General features: G+C 38.8%; 1 protein-coding gene across 2 annotated transcripts in view; it reads right to left on the reverse strand.

Moving 5' to 3' along the window:
* Window positions 1-13,654, reverse strand: part of LOC107593461 (lipoma HMGIC fusion partner homolog) — a 138,559-nt gene that overhangs the window by 13,493 nt on the left and 111,412 nt on the right. For both annotated transcript variants that reach the window (XM_016283188.1, XM_016283187.1), the window contains exon 3: window positions 11,329-11,427. In XM_016283188.1, the coding sequence (XP_016138674.1) occupies window positions 11,329-11,427 (99 nt within the window). The remainder of the gene's footprint in view (window positions 1-11,328; window positions 11,428-13,654) is intronic.

Consider the following 13,654-nt stretch of genomic DNA (forward strand, 5'->3'; position numbering starts at 1 on the left):
GTCCAGACCTCTGGAAACTTCATGTCTGGTACATGGTGGGATGCGGAGGTTCTAGGTGACCTACCCCAGGAGGTAGTTGACACCATCACTTCTTGTAGCACTGTCTACAAGACACGCTTACGCCTTGAAGTGGAACCTGTTCGTCGATTGGTGTTCTTCTCGCCGAGAAGACCCCCGGAGATGCCCGGTCAGGGTCTCGCTTTCCTTTTTGCAGCAAGGGTTGGAGCGAAGGCTGTCTCCCTCCACCCTTAAAGTCTATGCCACTGCAATTGCTGCTAACAATGAAGGGAAGTCGGTAGGAAAGCATGACCTGGTCATCAGGTTCCTTAGAGGGCGAGAAGATTAAATCCCCCCCAGCCCCCTCTATACCCTCTTGGGACCTGTCTCTAGTGCTCAAAGCACTACAGCAGGGCCCATTTGAGCCTTTTGCAGTCAGTTGAGCTGAAGTTTCTATCAATAAAAACTCTGCTCCTGCTTGCACTGGCCTGCATCAAGAGGGTAGGGGACCTGCACGCATTTTCGGTCAACGATTCGTGCCTAGAGTTTGGGCCGGCTGACTCCCAAGTAATCCAGAGGCCCCGGCCCGGCTATGTCCCCAAGATTCCCACTACTCCCTTCAGGGATCAGGTGGTGAGCCTGCAAGCGCTGCCCCCGGAGGAGGCAGACCCAGCCCTAGCTTTGCTTTGTCCCGTCCGAGCCTTGAGATGGTACGTAGACCAGACATAAAGCTTTAGATCCTCAAACCAGCTCTTTGTCTGTTACGGAAGCCGCCAGACCTTTTTGGGGTCCCAGGCCCATTTAGCACGTCGCTCTGGGGCTTCTGACGCAACTCTGTGTGTGATTTGGGCCCTGTGGGACCTTCCTGAAAAAGTCCCGCTCTCAATTAATTTCAATGGGGTTACTGTAGAGGGTTCGCGGGCATGGCTCGGAAGGGTCTGATCGAGCCGAATTCGAAATCTTTGTCTCAAGGGAACTCCCTTGAGTGTACGTAAAAGTTTGGTGTTCCTACAACCTTTTTTAGGGGTCAAAAGGTCAGAAAAGGGGCGAGCACATGTCAGTATTTTTCACTTGCTGATTTTTTTTAAAGGTCTTCCCAAATGCTGAGGACTTTGTGGCCCTGATGTACGAAATGGAAAAGGGCCACAGTCAAGCATTCGAAGCCCCTAGGGTCTAGCCCCAATATGAATCTAATTTTTAATCAAATATAAAGAAACATCCCATTCCCAATATATTCAGCGGGCCATTCATAGTGGTTCCGTGGCCATTCCTTTTGTTATGCAAATTACACTGTTTTATGACCTGAAAGTTGCATGAATGGGTTTTGTTGAGTGTCATGAGTACAGTAAAGATGGTTTCATCAACAATATTTCTCGTACTTATGAAAAATACACTTTATTCACTTGTGTCCACTGGACCTGTACAGAACGTCCATTAAATAGGTTGCAGATGGGATCGTTTCAATTCTACTTAATTTTTTATGCAAATTGTACACTATTATGACATGAAACCGACATGAATGGGTTCCACTGAGTGTGCTGAGTACAGTATACATGGTTTCATCAACAAATCTGCTCATATTTATGAACAATACACTTCATTTGTGTGTGTCCACGGAACTGCTATGAGGAGCCAGCTGAATAAATTGGAATTGGGATGATTTTACTGGAAAGACCAGGAGAGGTCCGATCGTGCTGAATTCGAAATCCCCGCCTCCAGGGGACCCCCTCAATCGGGCGTAAAAGTTTGATGACACTACAACCTCCTTTAGAGGTCAAAAGGTCAGAAAAGGGGCAAGCACGTGTCTGCATTTTTCGCTAAATATTTTTGCTGATTTTATTTAAAGGTCTTCTCAAACCCTGAGGACTTTGGCCCTTTTCCATGTCGTACGTCAGGGCCCCACAGTCAAGCATTCAAAGTCCCTAGGCCCTAGTCCCAATTTATTCAGTGGGCCATTCATAGTGGTTCCGTTAACATTCCTTTTTTAATGCAAACTACACTGTTTTATGACCTGAAAGTTGCATGAATGGGTTCTACTGAGTGTCATGAGTACAGTAGAGATGGTTTCATCAACAATATTGCTCATACTTATGAAAAATACACTTAATTCACTTGTGTCCAAGAGACTTGTACAGAACGTCCATTAAATAGGTTGCAGACGGGATCTTTTCAATTATACTTAATTTTTTATGGAAATTATACACTATTATGATATGAAACTGACAAGAATGGGTTCCATTGAGTGTGCTGAGTACAATATTTATGAACGATACACTTCTATAACTGCTATGAGGAGCTCACTGAATAAATTGAAATTGGGTATTTTCTTGTCTTTGCTCTGTCGAACAGGAACATCCCATTTCCAATTTATTAAGTGGGCCCTTCATAGGTGTTCTGTGGACATACATTTTTATGCAAATTATACACAAGCAGACACTCAAGTGTAAAATAAATGCAAATAAGACCACAATGATTGTTTTACCCTTTTTTATTAAATCATTATTAACAAAAAATAATGAAAACTTTGTTACACTTGACCAAAAAATATTAAACTCTTAATCAGCAGCAAAATACTGCAGTAAAGGAAACATATCACAACATAGTTTGAATTTGAGGGCATTGAGAGCAACATTGCCATTCATCCCCATGGTCACAAGTTTAGATCAAGCAGAGGACCCACCATCTGTGACGGCAGCCCCACTACCTCAGCTGTTGGCCCAACTCCGCCCCCCCCCCCCACAAATTTAGATCAAGCAGATCTGTGACGGAGGCCCCACCACCTCAGTTGTGTGCATTAACAACACAGGTGGTGGCCCCACCACCTCAGCTGGTTGCCCCACCCCTTCAGGTGATGGATCCACCAGACCCCACCCCCACCCCTCCCTGGAGATCATCGACCAGGAGATCCTGGACATAATGGTTAGGACTTCATGTATCATCTTAATTCTGAAAGTGCTGCAGATACTCCACAAATGGTAGACTAAATGGATTGTTGGTTTTACAGGTGACATGGGAATCCGACGGACCTTTGATGAGTTAAAAACAATTAACTTTGTAGATTTTTTAAAAGGTTTTTAATTATTATTATTTGTTGTATTTGTAGTTTTACAAGTTAAGTGTTTTAATGGTTCAATAGTGTTCTAAAAAGTTCTTAATATTGTGTTTTCAATATTTTATTTTAACTAAATATTGTATCAATCATGTTCTAATAAAAAATTATGTTGTAATAAAACTTTTCACTTTATTCTTGAGTTCAGTTGAGGTTTTTAATCGATAAAAGTAACATGAAAAATGAATGGTTCAAGTATAAATGGACATGTCCATTTGTAATTTAACAGGCCCAGCTTCGTGGCTTATCTCATTCAATAACTGGCAAGTGGGATAGGTGTTTCTCATTTATTGAATGGGATTGATTTCACAGGATAGCGCACAATCATCCCACTAACCTATTATACCATTCCCATTCAATAAATTAAAAATGGACACATAACCATCTTGAAATTTCTTCAATGGGATCAGTTAAATAGATTGGTGGACAATCATCCCCATTCAATAATTCGCACATGGACACATCCTACATCCAATTTATTTAAGGGCATCATCACACTAATCTGTCATACTGATCCCACTGAATAAATTGAAATTGGGATAATTGTCCACTTACGTACTATATATTGTCCCAATTCAAACTTATTGCATGGGCACCATATCGTGTTTATTTTGACATTTTAAGTCAAGGTCCAATCATGATAAAAAAACAAGATTTTACTGCACTCAGCAGGTCCCCCTGAGTCCATAGCACCCAGTTTAGTGCCAAACTTTCACTATCCACGAAACTACGAGAGGAATGCAAGTTTGATGGCTCTAGAGCCTTCCAGAGCTGAGATATGGAGATCCCACTAGCAATTTATTCCATTGTCTGAAATAGTGGTTTCGTGGACAGTGGAATTATTGGACAAAATTGGGTGCCACGAACTCAGGGAGAATTGCTGAGTGCAGTAAAATAAGTTTTATCACAAATAAACCTCGAACTGAAGTGTCCAGAAAAACACTATCTGGAGCCCATTGAATAGGTCGGAAATGGACACATCCCATTTCCAACCTATTCAATGGGCCCCAGCTAGGAGGTTTATGGACACTATGATTTAAGGCCTTTAATCTTGAACTATTTCCATTAAACCTATATAACCGCATCCAGAAGGCCCCCCGATTCAGAAGCATCCACTTTTTGAATGGTATTGGATTAATAGGCTGGTGGACACTCATCCAAATAATCTATTATAGTGATCCCATTCATTAAATGGTAAATGAACACATGTCCCACTTGTAATTTATTGTATGGGAACACTATAAGTGGTTAGTGGACAATCATCCCATTAACCTATTATAGTGATCTCATTCATTAAATGGTAAATGAACATATGTCCCACTTGTAATTTATTGTATGGGAACACTATAAGAGGTTAGTGGACAATCATCCCACTAAACTACTATAGCAATCCCATTCAATAAATTATAAATGGACACAGATCCCAATGGCAACTTATTGAATGGGAACGCTTTAAGTGGTTAGTGGACAATCATCCCATTAACCTATTATAGAGATCCCATTCATCAAATGGCAAATGGACACTTGTCCCACTTGCAATTTATTGTATAAGAACATTTTAGGTGGTTAGTGGACATTTGCCCACTTTAGTGGGTAATCTGAGAAATATTGGGTCTGTGGGATGGGGGCGTGGCTTGGCAGTCGTCAGCAGGGCAGTTGCCCACTTTAATGGGTAATCGGACAAATAGTGGGTTCGTGGGATGGTGTGTGTCTTGGGAGTGGTCAGCGGGGGTCCGGGGGTCATTTGCTTACTTTAGTGGGTCAGCGGACAAATTCGTGGTATGGGGGGAATCAAGAAAGCGTCCACCTCTAGACTATATGAATGGCCCAGAAGCCCATTGCAATAATCCTGGAGTGGGATGGTGGTGCTGCCACACAGTGGATGAAGGCAGTACTGCTTTTGGGGGCCTCAGACTTCGGGGGGCTCCCGTTGGGCCCCCAGTGGGGTCAGGCCGCCCAAAACCCACCCGGGGACATCGGGCATCAGGGAAGTGTTGGTGGGGGGTGCCAGCCGGTCCCCCAAAAATTTCGGGTGGGTGGGGCGCAGCGTCCACGAACCACCGTACGCAAACCCCTTAGCCAATGACCGTTTGGACATGTTTTAAAATGTTGTGCTTATAAGAGGAACAAACCCCCATGATGTCTCATTTAAAGCAACACTCATAGGATGAGACACAAAACTTGTGTGTGACATTTGTTTGCTCCATTATTGCAGCAAACATTTCAAACTTCGTCACATTTGCTCTTAGCTTTAAATTATGTGCAACCTTGATGCAAAACATGCTTTCTAAAGCTGCGTTTCCACCGAAATTACCCGGAACAATTGTACCAGGAACTTTTTTCCCCCCAGACCTGTTGCTGTCTGCAATTTTCTTCACTGTATTTACAATGAGACGAAATATATCAAACACCACTGCCCCTTTTCGTTTTCATTTAAACATATTAATAGCCACAGAAATGTTCATGGAATGTACATAGCCTACATTACAATGAAACAAAATATTATACCAAACATTGCCCGTTTTCTTTTTAATTTTAGCATATTAATAGATTAATAGAATAAAGACCAAAGATTACCTTTTAAGATTTACCCAAAACGAATTATATCTTATGATTATCCACTACAGAGACATCAGAGCCAGCGGCAAATGTCAGAAGGACTAGCCGAGTTGAGGCCGCTCTCGTCGGGATACATAAGCACTGAGCGCCGGCTGATCGAGTGAAGCTCCCGTCTCCAAAATCGGCAAGCACATTTTCAAATAGGCACTGTTTTTATAAATAAACCGCAGATTTGAGTTTTAAACAACTACATTCTCGCCTGAAATACTTTTAAAACTACATTTCATGAAACAATAACAGTAATATAAAAAAAAATGCAAATGCTGGTTGAAATACAATGCTGCGTGAACTCAACCAATCAGCATGTTCAATGCTCAAGTCCCGCCCCCGAAAGTTCCGGACCTTTGAAAACATACTACCTCGTGAGCAGGGACTTTCTGAGGTGCAATTTTTACCCAGAACTTTATTTAGATCCTGGTTCCTGTGGTGGAAACACACCAAGTACCGGCCCAAAGTTCCTAGTTCCTGCAGTGGAAACGCGGCTTAAGACAGTCTGAGTACTTTGTCAGGATCATATCAGACTTCTGAAGCAACAGTCATTTGCATTCTATCCTTCTAGTTTCATAGTGATTCATATTTTATGTTGCAACAGTTAGTGGTATTTGCTAAGGCAAGAAAGATATTACTATTGCTAATACTTACAAAGTAAAATCCTGAGTGTTAAATTAACACTGCTAGGAGCATATATGGTCCCACTCTAAAAGAGTGTTAAAGTAACACTGAAGCAGTGTTAAAGTTAATGAGATAATTATGAGATTAATTAAGTGCTGATTGAGAATTAGTGATGAACAGCTGCTGTTAACAAGCAGAATCACTGAAGAAAAGAGAAACAATAATTACAACTGACTTCAGCCACAGACTTAGATTAAATCAACTGAAATAAAAGACATTAAATCGCTCAAGATCTCAGCAGAAGATGATTAATCATCTCCACAAACAACATCACCAGCTTCACACATTACTCACCAGTTAGAATTTTTGTTTGTCACGCGTCTTAAAAATTCTTAAGAATTAACAGAGATTTAGATGTTAATGTTTATAGAAAATATTACAATTTGAGGTCACCGCTTTAGTTGGGCTCTGGACCCTTGCCTTTTTAACATTAGTTTTTCCTCTGGTTGCTGTAATTCTGTTTATGAAACACATTTATTATGGCAAGAAAATCCAAGAGAAAATGTGTTCGGATTATATTGGCCATTTATTTTGATAATGACATTGTTGTCATGTAGTAGCCAGGTTCACTGATGTCACCAGTGGTAGTGTGTAATATAGTGTAAGTTAATGAACACAACTATAATTTAATGAAATAATAGGAAGCGCTTTAAAAACACTTTGCACACCAGTTTAGAACATCTGTACGGTTTAGACATGCAGACATCAAGAATCAACTAGCCGAGTTGAGGCCGCTCTCGTCGGGATACATAAGCACTGAGCGCCGGCTGATCGAGTGAAGCTCCCGTCTCCAAAATCGGCAAGCACATTTTCAAATAGGCACTGTTTTTATAAATAAACCGCAGATTTGAGTTTTAAACAACTACATTCTCGCCTGAAATACTTTTAAAACTACATTTCATGAAACAATAACAGTAATATAAAAAAAAATGCAAATGCTGGTTGAAATACAATGCTGCGTGAACTCAACCAATCAGCATGTTCAATGCTCAAGTCCCGCCCCCGAAAGTTCCGGACCTTTGAAAACATACTACCTCGTGAGCAGGGACTTTCTGAGGTGCAATTTTTACCCAGAACTTTATTTAGATCCTGGTTCCTGTGGTGGAAACACACCAAGTACCGGCCCAAAGTTCCTAGTTCCTGCAGTGGAAACGCGGCTTAAGACAGTCTGAGTACTTTGTCAGGATCATATCAGACTTCTGAAGCAACAGTCATTTGCATTCTATCCTTCTAGTTTCATAGTGATTCATATTTTATGTTGCAACAGTTAGTGGTATTTGCTAAGGCAAGAAAGATATTACTATTGCTAATACTTACAAAGTAAAATCCTGAGTGTTAAATTAACACTGCTAGGAGCATATATGGTCCCACTCTAAAAGAGTGTTAAAGTAACACTGAAGCAGTGTTAAAGTTAATGAGATAATTATGAGATTAATTAAGTGCTGATTGAGAATTAGTGATGAACAGCTGCTGTTAACAAGCAGAATCACTGAAGAAAAGAGAAACAATAATTACAACTGACTTCAGCCACAGACTTAGATTAAATCAACTGAAATAAAAGACATTAAATCGCTCAAGATCTCAGCAGAAGATGATTAATCATCTCCACAAACAACATCACCAGCTTCACACATTACTCACCAGTTAGAATTTTTGTTTGTCACGCGTCTTAAAAATTCTTAAGAATTAACAGAGATTTAGATGTTAATGTTTATAGAAAATATTACAATTTGAGGTCACCGCTTTAGTTGGGCTCTGGACCCTTGCCTTTTTAACATTAGTTTTTCCTCTGGTTGCTGTAATTCTGTTTATGAAACACATTTATTATGGCAAGAAAATCCAAGAGAAAATGTGTTCGGATTATATTGGCCATTTATTTTGATAATGACATTGTTGTCATGTAGTAGCCAGGTTCACTGATGTCACCAGTGGTAGTGTGTAATATAGTGTAAGTTAATGAACACAACTATAATTTAATGAAATAATAGGAAGCGCTTTAAAAACACTTTGCACACCAGTTTAGAACATCTGTACGGTTTAGACATGCAGACATCAAGAATCAGCATATGAATCTTAACAATGGTGAGGATCATCAGACAGATTCATGTTGCATTGCATTCTGGGTGCACCAATCATAACTCATCCATGGCTCCCAGCATGCATTGTGACATGAATAAATTATGCAGCTGCACTGTCTTAGGATTTTCTTTTATTTTTACTATTTGCTTTTATTTTAATTTTTTTTGTTGTGACTTTTTATTGTCTTGTTTTGTGACGTTCAAAAAATCACATAAAAATTATCAGAATATTTTGTCAAAATGCTGGTTCTTCATGTCTATGAGTGCCAGAATTGAAACCTCTTTATGAACCATATTTATAAAAATCATTTATCAAGTTTTATCTCACATTGTTCTCCTATAACTGCAACAATATAGAAATCATAAAAATACTAGTTTTAGATAAACTGCAATCAGCGACTCAGACACATAACATGATTTTCCATAAGTTCCTTGCCATCACATATATTTAATACACACAAATGTATTGTACAATTATCAGCCAAAAATAAACTTTAATTTAAAAAGTCAAGGGTCAAGAGGCAACTAAATCAACCACTATTCACAAAAACGGTAAGTTGAAAAAAACAACAACATCTAAACATTAATTCTCAATTAAGAAATTCTGTTTTAGATAGTCTAACTGGTTAGTAATGCATGAAGCTGGTGATGCTGTTTGTAGAGTTGTTCAATCATCTTCTGCTGAGATCTTGAGAGATTTAATGTCTTCTTTTATTTCAGTTGATTTTATCTAAGTCTGTGGCTGAAGTCAGTTGTAATTCTTGTTTCTCTTTTCTTCAGTAATTCTGCTTGTTAACAGCAGGTGTTCATCACTAATGCTCAATCAGCACTTAATTAATCACATAATTATCTCATTAACTTTAACACCGCTTCAGTGTTACTTTAACACTCTTTTTAGAGTGGGACCATACATGCAGTGTTAATTTAACACTCAGGATTTGACTCTGTAGTTTTACTGGTTTAAATGTGAATTGGTGCGGTTACTGTTCTAACCAGTCAGACAAATTATTTTCACCTGGTGTACAATAAAACAGGAGGCATGCAGCAGAATTTTCATTTTTGGGTGAACTATCCCTTGTTAAAACAAAAAAGTGTGCTTATTTGTATTGAATGCGACTTGCAGTGTCCTTTAAATCTTAAAATAAATATTTAATAGAAAATGTTACATGTTGATAATATAACAATAAAAAAGGCCATGTATGTGTTCTTAAAATTAGAGATGCACTGATTACAATTTTCTTGACCGATTACAATTTCCCATTTTTCGTTAGTGTGATCTGCCGATACCGATTCCCTGCCGATTTATTTTCTTTCTAAGAACTATAATTGACAGCATATACAAACAAAAATCTACTTTTCTTCAAAGCAAAGTTTTATTTTCATAAAAAACTAAGTAAAAAGTCAGTAATAAAATAAGAAGAAAAAAAAAAAGTCAAACAACAGCACAAATAAATGCAATAGAATAAAGAGAGCTATGAAACCAAGTTTTTCAGGTTAAGTAAGTTTTTATTCAGGTAAGAAATACTACAGAAATTAAAGTAATCAAATGTAAAATAACACATCCAGTGTTACTTTACATTTGATTACTTTAATTTCTGTAGTCTTCATTGTAAAAATTAAATACAGAATAATGCTTACCATTAAAATTATAAAATGTATTCAGTCAAGAGCAGAAAATTATTTTCTTTGTCTTTTGTTCTTTGATTAACATAACAGACAGCAGCAGGAATATTGGACTGCGGTCCCTTTAAGAGTTTATCCACGGACCCAATATACTGTTACACAACATGCGTTCTCAGCTATTTAACGTTCCAAAACTGACTGTGTTTAACTGGATACTCACCAAGATGGGCATTTTGACAATTTTGTATGTATTTGAATGTTTTAGCGTAGTTAGCCACTTATTTTGGTATTTGTGGCTCACAAGCTGTTTGAGACAGAGCGTGGCTTGTGGGCTCCACTAAAATAGATCAGTGGTGGTGCACACACTTTTGGTATAAGCGCGAAACCTGTGGGAATGACTATAATGCGCAATACAAGCACTATTTAACCGGAGCGAATGAGACGTGTGTGAGAGAGAAGGGGTCGTCGGAGAGAAGAGCGTGGCTGATGTTATTACCTGTGCCGCTGATAACAAAACAGATCAGCTCGAAATCGCAAAGAAGTGAGACTGACCGACCGATCACCGATCCGGGCCGATCATGAGGAAAATCTGTCGATTCCGATCCCTGGCCGATCGATCGGTGCATCTCTACTTAAATTATGTTAAGAAACAGTCAGTGTTCTCATTTTAAGTCATTATGTTTTATGTAACTGTTTTGTTATTTAACTGTGGTGCATTATTTTATATTACATTTAAAGTTAATATATTTAAAATGTACTAAATTGCTACTTCATCATTACAAATGTGTAATTACAAATAACATTAAAAACATGGGATAAAAGTAAAATGCATTACAGTACATTTTAGTTTATCATAAATGATTGTCAGTATACATTCTGCATTACATTTTAACATTTAACATTTAACCAAAGACAAATAATTATGAAATTACATAAAAAGATGTTACGTCCTACTGAATTACATACAAGATCATTTAAACTAATAATAAAAAATAAAAAAAACATTTTCATTGTCTGAAAACATTACATTCAGTTTGCACTTAAGTATATTCTTTCAAAGTGTTCACTTTGTAAAAGTATGTTAAAGTGTACTTTTTATTTCTATTTATTAATTTTATTAATTTATTTAATTATTTTTATAGGGATCTATTTAAGCAAGATCAACTGTTGGACATAATGCATTTATTGTTTAATGCTGTCATGGTGTAATTAATGTTTATGAGGACATACCAAGTTCAAACTGATCTGAGCTGTTGTTGCATGTCTGCCGGACCTCCTCACTGTCCCAACCTAGAGGATACAGAGCACATCCTGAACCGATGAGCAGACCTGCAAAAAACAGAGAGAGAACAATACATCAATAACGTTGCTCATGTATAATAGATTAAACACACGCAGAATGTTTTAGTTGTGTTTTATAAGAATAAGATTCCCAACCCAAAGTATTACATTTTTTTGTGTAACTGAAATCACAGTTTGTACTTTAGACATGAATGATATATCAAATCTGGCCTGTGCTATTATTTTTCTATGTGATCAGACTTACAAAAATGCCATATAAAGAGATATGCTCATCAACCACCTTCAGTGCTGGAGCTCACAATCAACTTCCAAAGAGCTGTCTGCAGCCCACAAGTGTTAACAACGATTGCTGAAATGAGAACTCCCTCTAGCACACACCTCTATGCTTATAAATGGAAAGTCTTTGAGAGCTGGTGCTCCTCAAGGGAGAAGGACCCAGTTGTTTGCACAATTCCAGTTATCTTGTCCTTCTTACAGGAGTGCTTAGATGGCAGCTGTGCCTTCTACACTCCGAGTGTGCATTGCCACTATATCGACCTTCCACAGCGAGGTTCACAGGCCGTCAGTGGGCAGGAATGGTCTGGTAATCAGATCTCTATGTGGTACGAGATGGCTAAACCTCACACATCTACTATCTCCATTTGGGGCCTAACTTTGGTTCTGAAAGCTTTGGCATGTCCTCCCTCATCACTCCCTTCTCGAATCCTGTTGATACAGCAAAGCTAGTCTTATGGTACATGTAAGTCCGTAATCACCTGCTTTGTTATCATGTTGTGCATCGCTGACTCTTTTTGAGTCACTTTGAATTAATTACTGTATCGGTGTTGTTAAATCAAGAACAGCTGCAATCAGATCAGTTCAATTTGCAAATGGATTGTTGTGATTTGTAGACCGTTTCAACAGGTTCATTAAAAAGAATCAGTTCTTTCACAAATTGGAGAGAGTCTCAGAGGAGGTGGTGATTTTTTTAGCTCAAAATAAAGTGGAACGATATGTTTTTTTAATTAAATGCGTAAAGAGTGTGATATTATGCATCTATTATGCATGCATTTAGTACTAATGCCTAATGAAATAAAAGTAAAGAAAAACACTGTCCACCACTGATTTTTACAAGTATGATGGAGCTTTTTATAAAGTATTTAATTCCCATTCGACAGAGAGAGAGATATTGATTACATTGTACAGAAGAGAGAAAGATGTAAAATTTGTCGTCACTCCCGACGTTGTATTATAAACACTCACGCAGCTGCGTTAAATAGTTTTCTGTAATTTAATGCCATTAAAATATATTAAAACATTCTAATTTATATTAGAATACAGAAACTGCCTTTAATCAAAAAATGAGGTCAGTAACAATCAAAGCTTCTTAGTGATAAAAAAAACCCCTCCTAAAATTATCGTAGAACTAAAAATGGACTGAGCTCAGTTGAACCCTTGCTAAAACTAGCGGGCTGCGGCCAGGTCCCAAGTGCCACATAAAGATAGTGCACCTTTTCTCCAGATTATTATGAGTTGGGGTCTTGACACAAATTCCCTTCTCACGCCAGCTGCTGTCTCCGGATAGATACACAAGTCCTTGGCTAAGGGGCTTTTCTATCACATTATTCTAATCCTTTCCAATTTTTCCCTCATCAATTTTAGCGGGGCCAGAGAGAGAGGGATAGGTACTGTGAGGCTTGATGATTAACCCCCGTCACACTACACAGACTTACTGACAGGAATTACGTTAAAGGGTTCATATGATGCGATTTAAATTTTTTCTTTCTCTTTGGAGTGTTACAAGCTCTTGGTGCATAAAGAAGATCTGTAAAGTTGCAAAGACTAAAGTCTCAAATCCAAAGAGATATTCTTTATAAAAGTTAAGAGTCAACCACGCCTACCTAAAACGGCTAGTTCTAACACGCCCCCAACATGTCTATGTCACGATGTGGGACGATTTGCATAACGCCGCCCAAATGTTCAAGCAAAGAAAGGCGGCGTAACTTTTATTCTCGCTGTAGTATTGTTGTTGCCAACGCCGCCATGTCGTGAAGGCGCTGTGTGTTTCGTTGTGAAAGCGAAACTACTTTGTTTGGCCTTCCAAGAGGACGATATCCGCTTCGTCATGCCTGGAGCTGATCCGTGCTGGTCGCTGAGGAAATACATCAACTTTGTGCTGTGGATCGCCGGATCGGCTTTCACCGTGGACGAAGCGGAGTCCAGGCCGGAGTCGTCACATGTCCTTCCGGACGCTCCTTCGTCGAAATCGCCGGCC

The sequence above is a fragment of the Sinocyclocheilus grahami genome, unplaced genomic scaffold (assembly GCF_001515645.1).
Source record: "Sinocyclocheilus grahami isolate Dianchi unplaced genomic scaffold, SAMN03320097.WGS_v1.1 scaffold171.1, whole genome shotgun sequence".
In the NCBI taxonomy this organism is placed as follows: domain Eukaryota; kingdom Metazoa; phylum Chordata; class Actinopteri; order Cypriniformes; family Cyprinidae; genus Sinocyclocheilus; species Sinocyclocheilus grahami.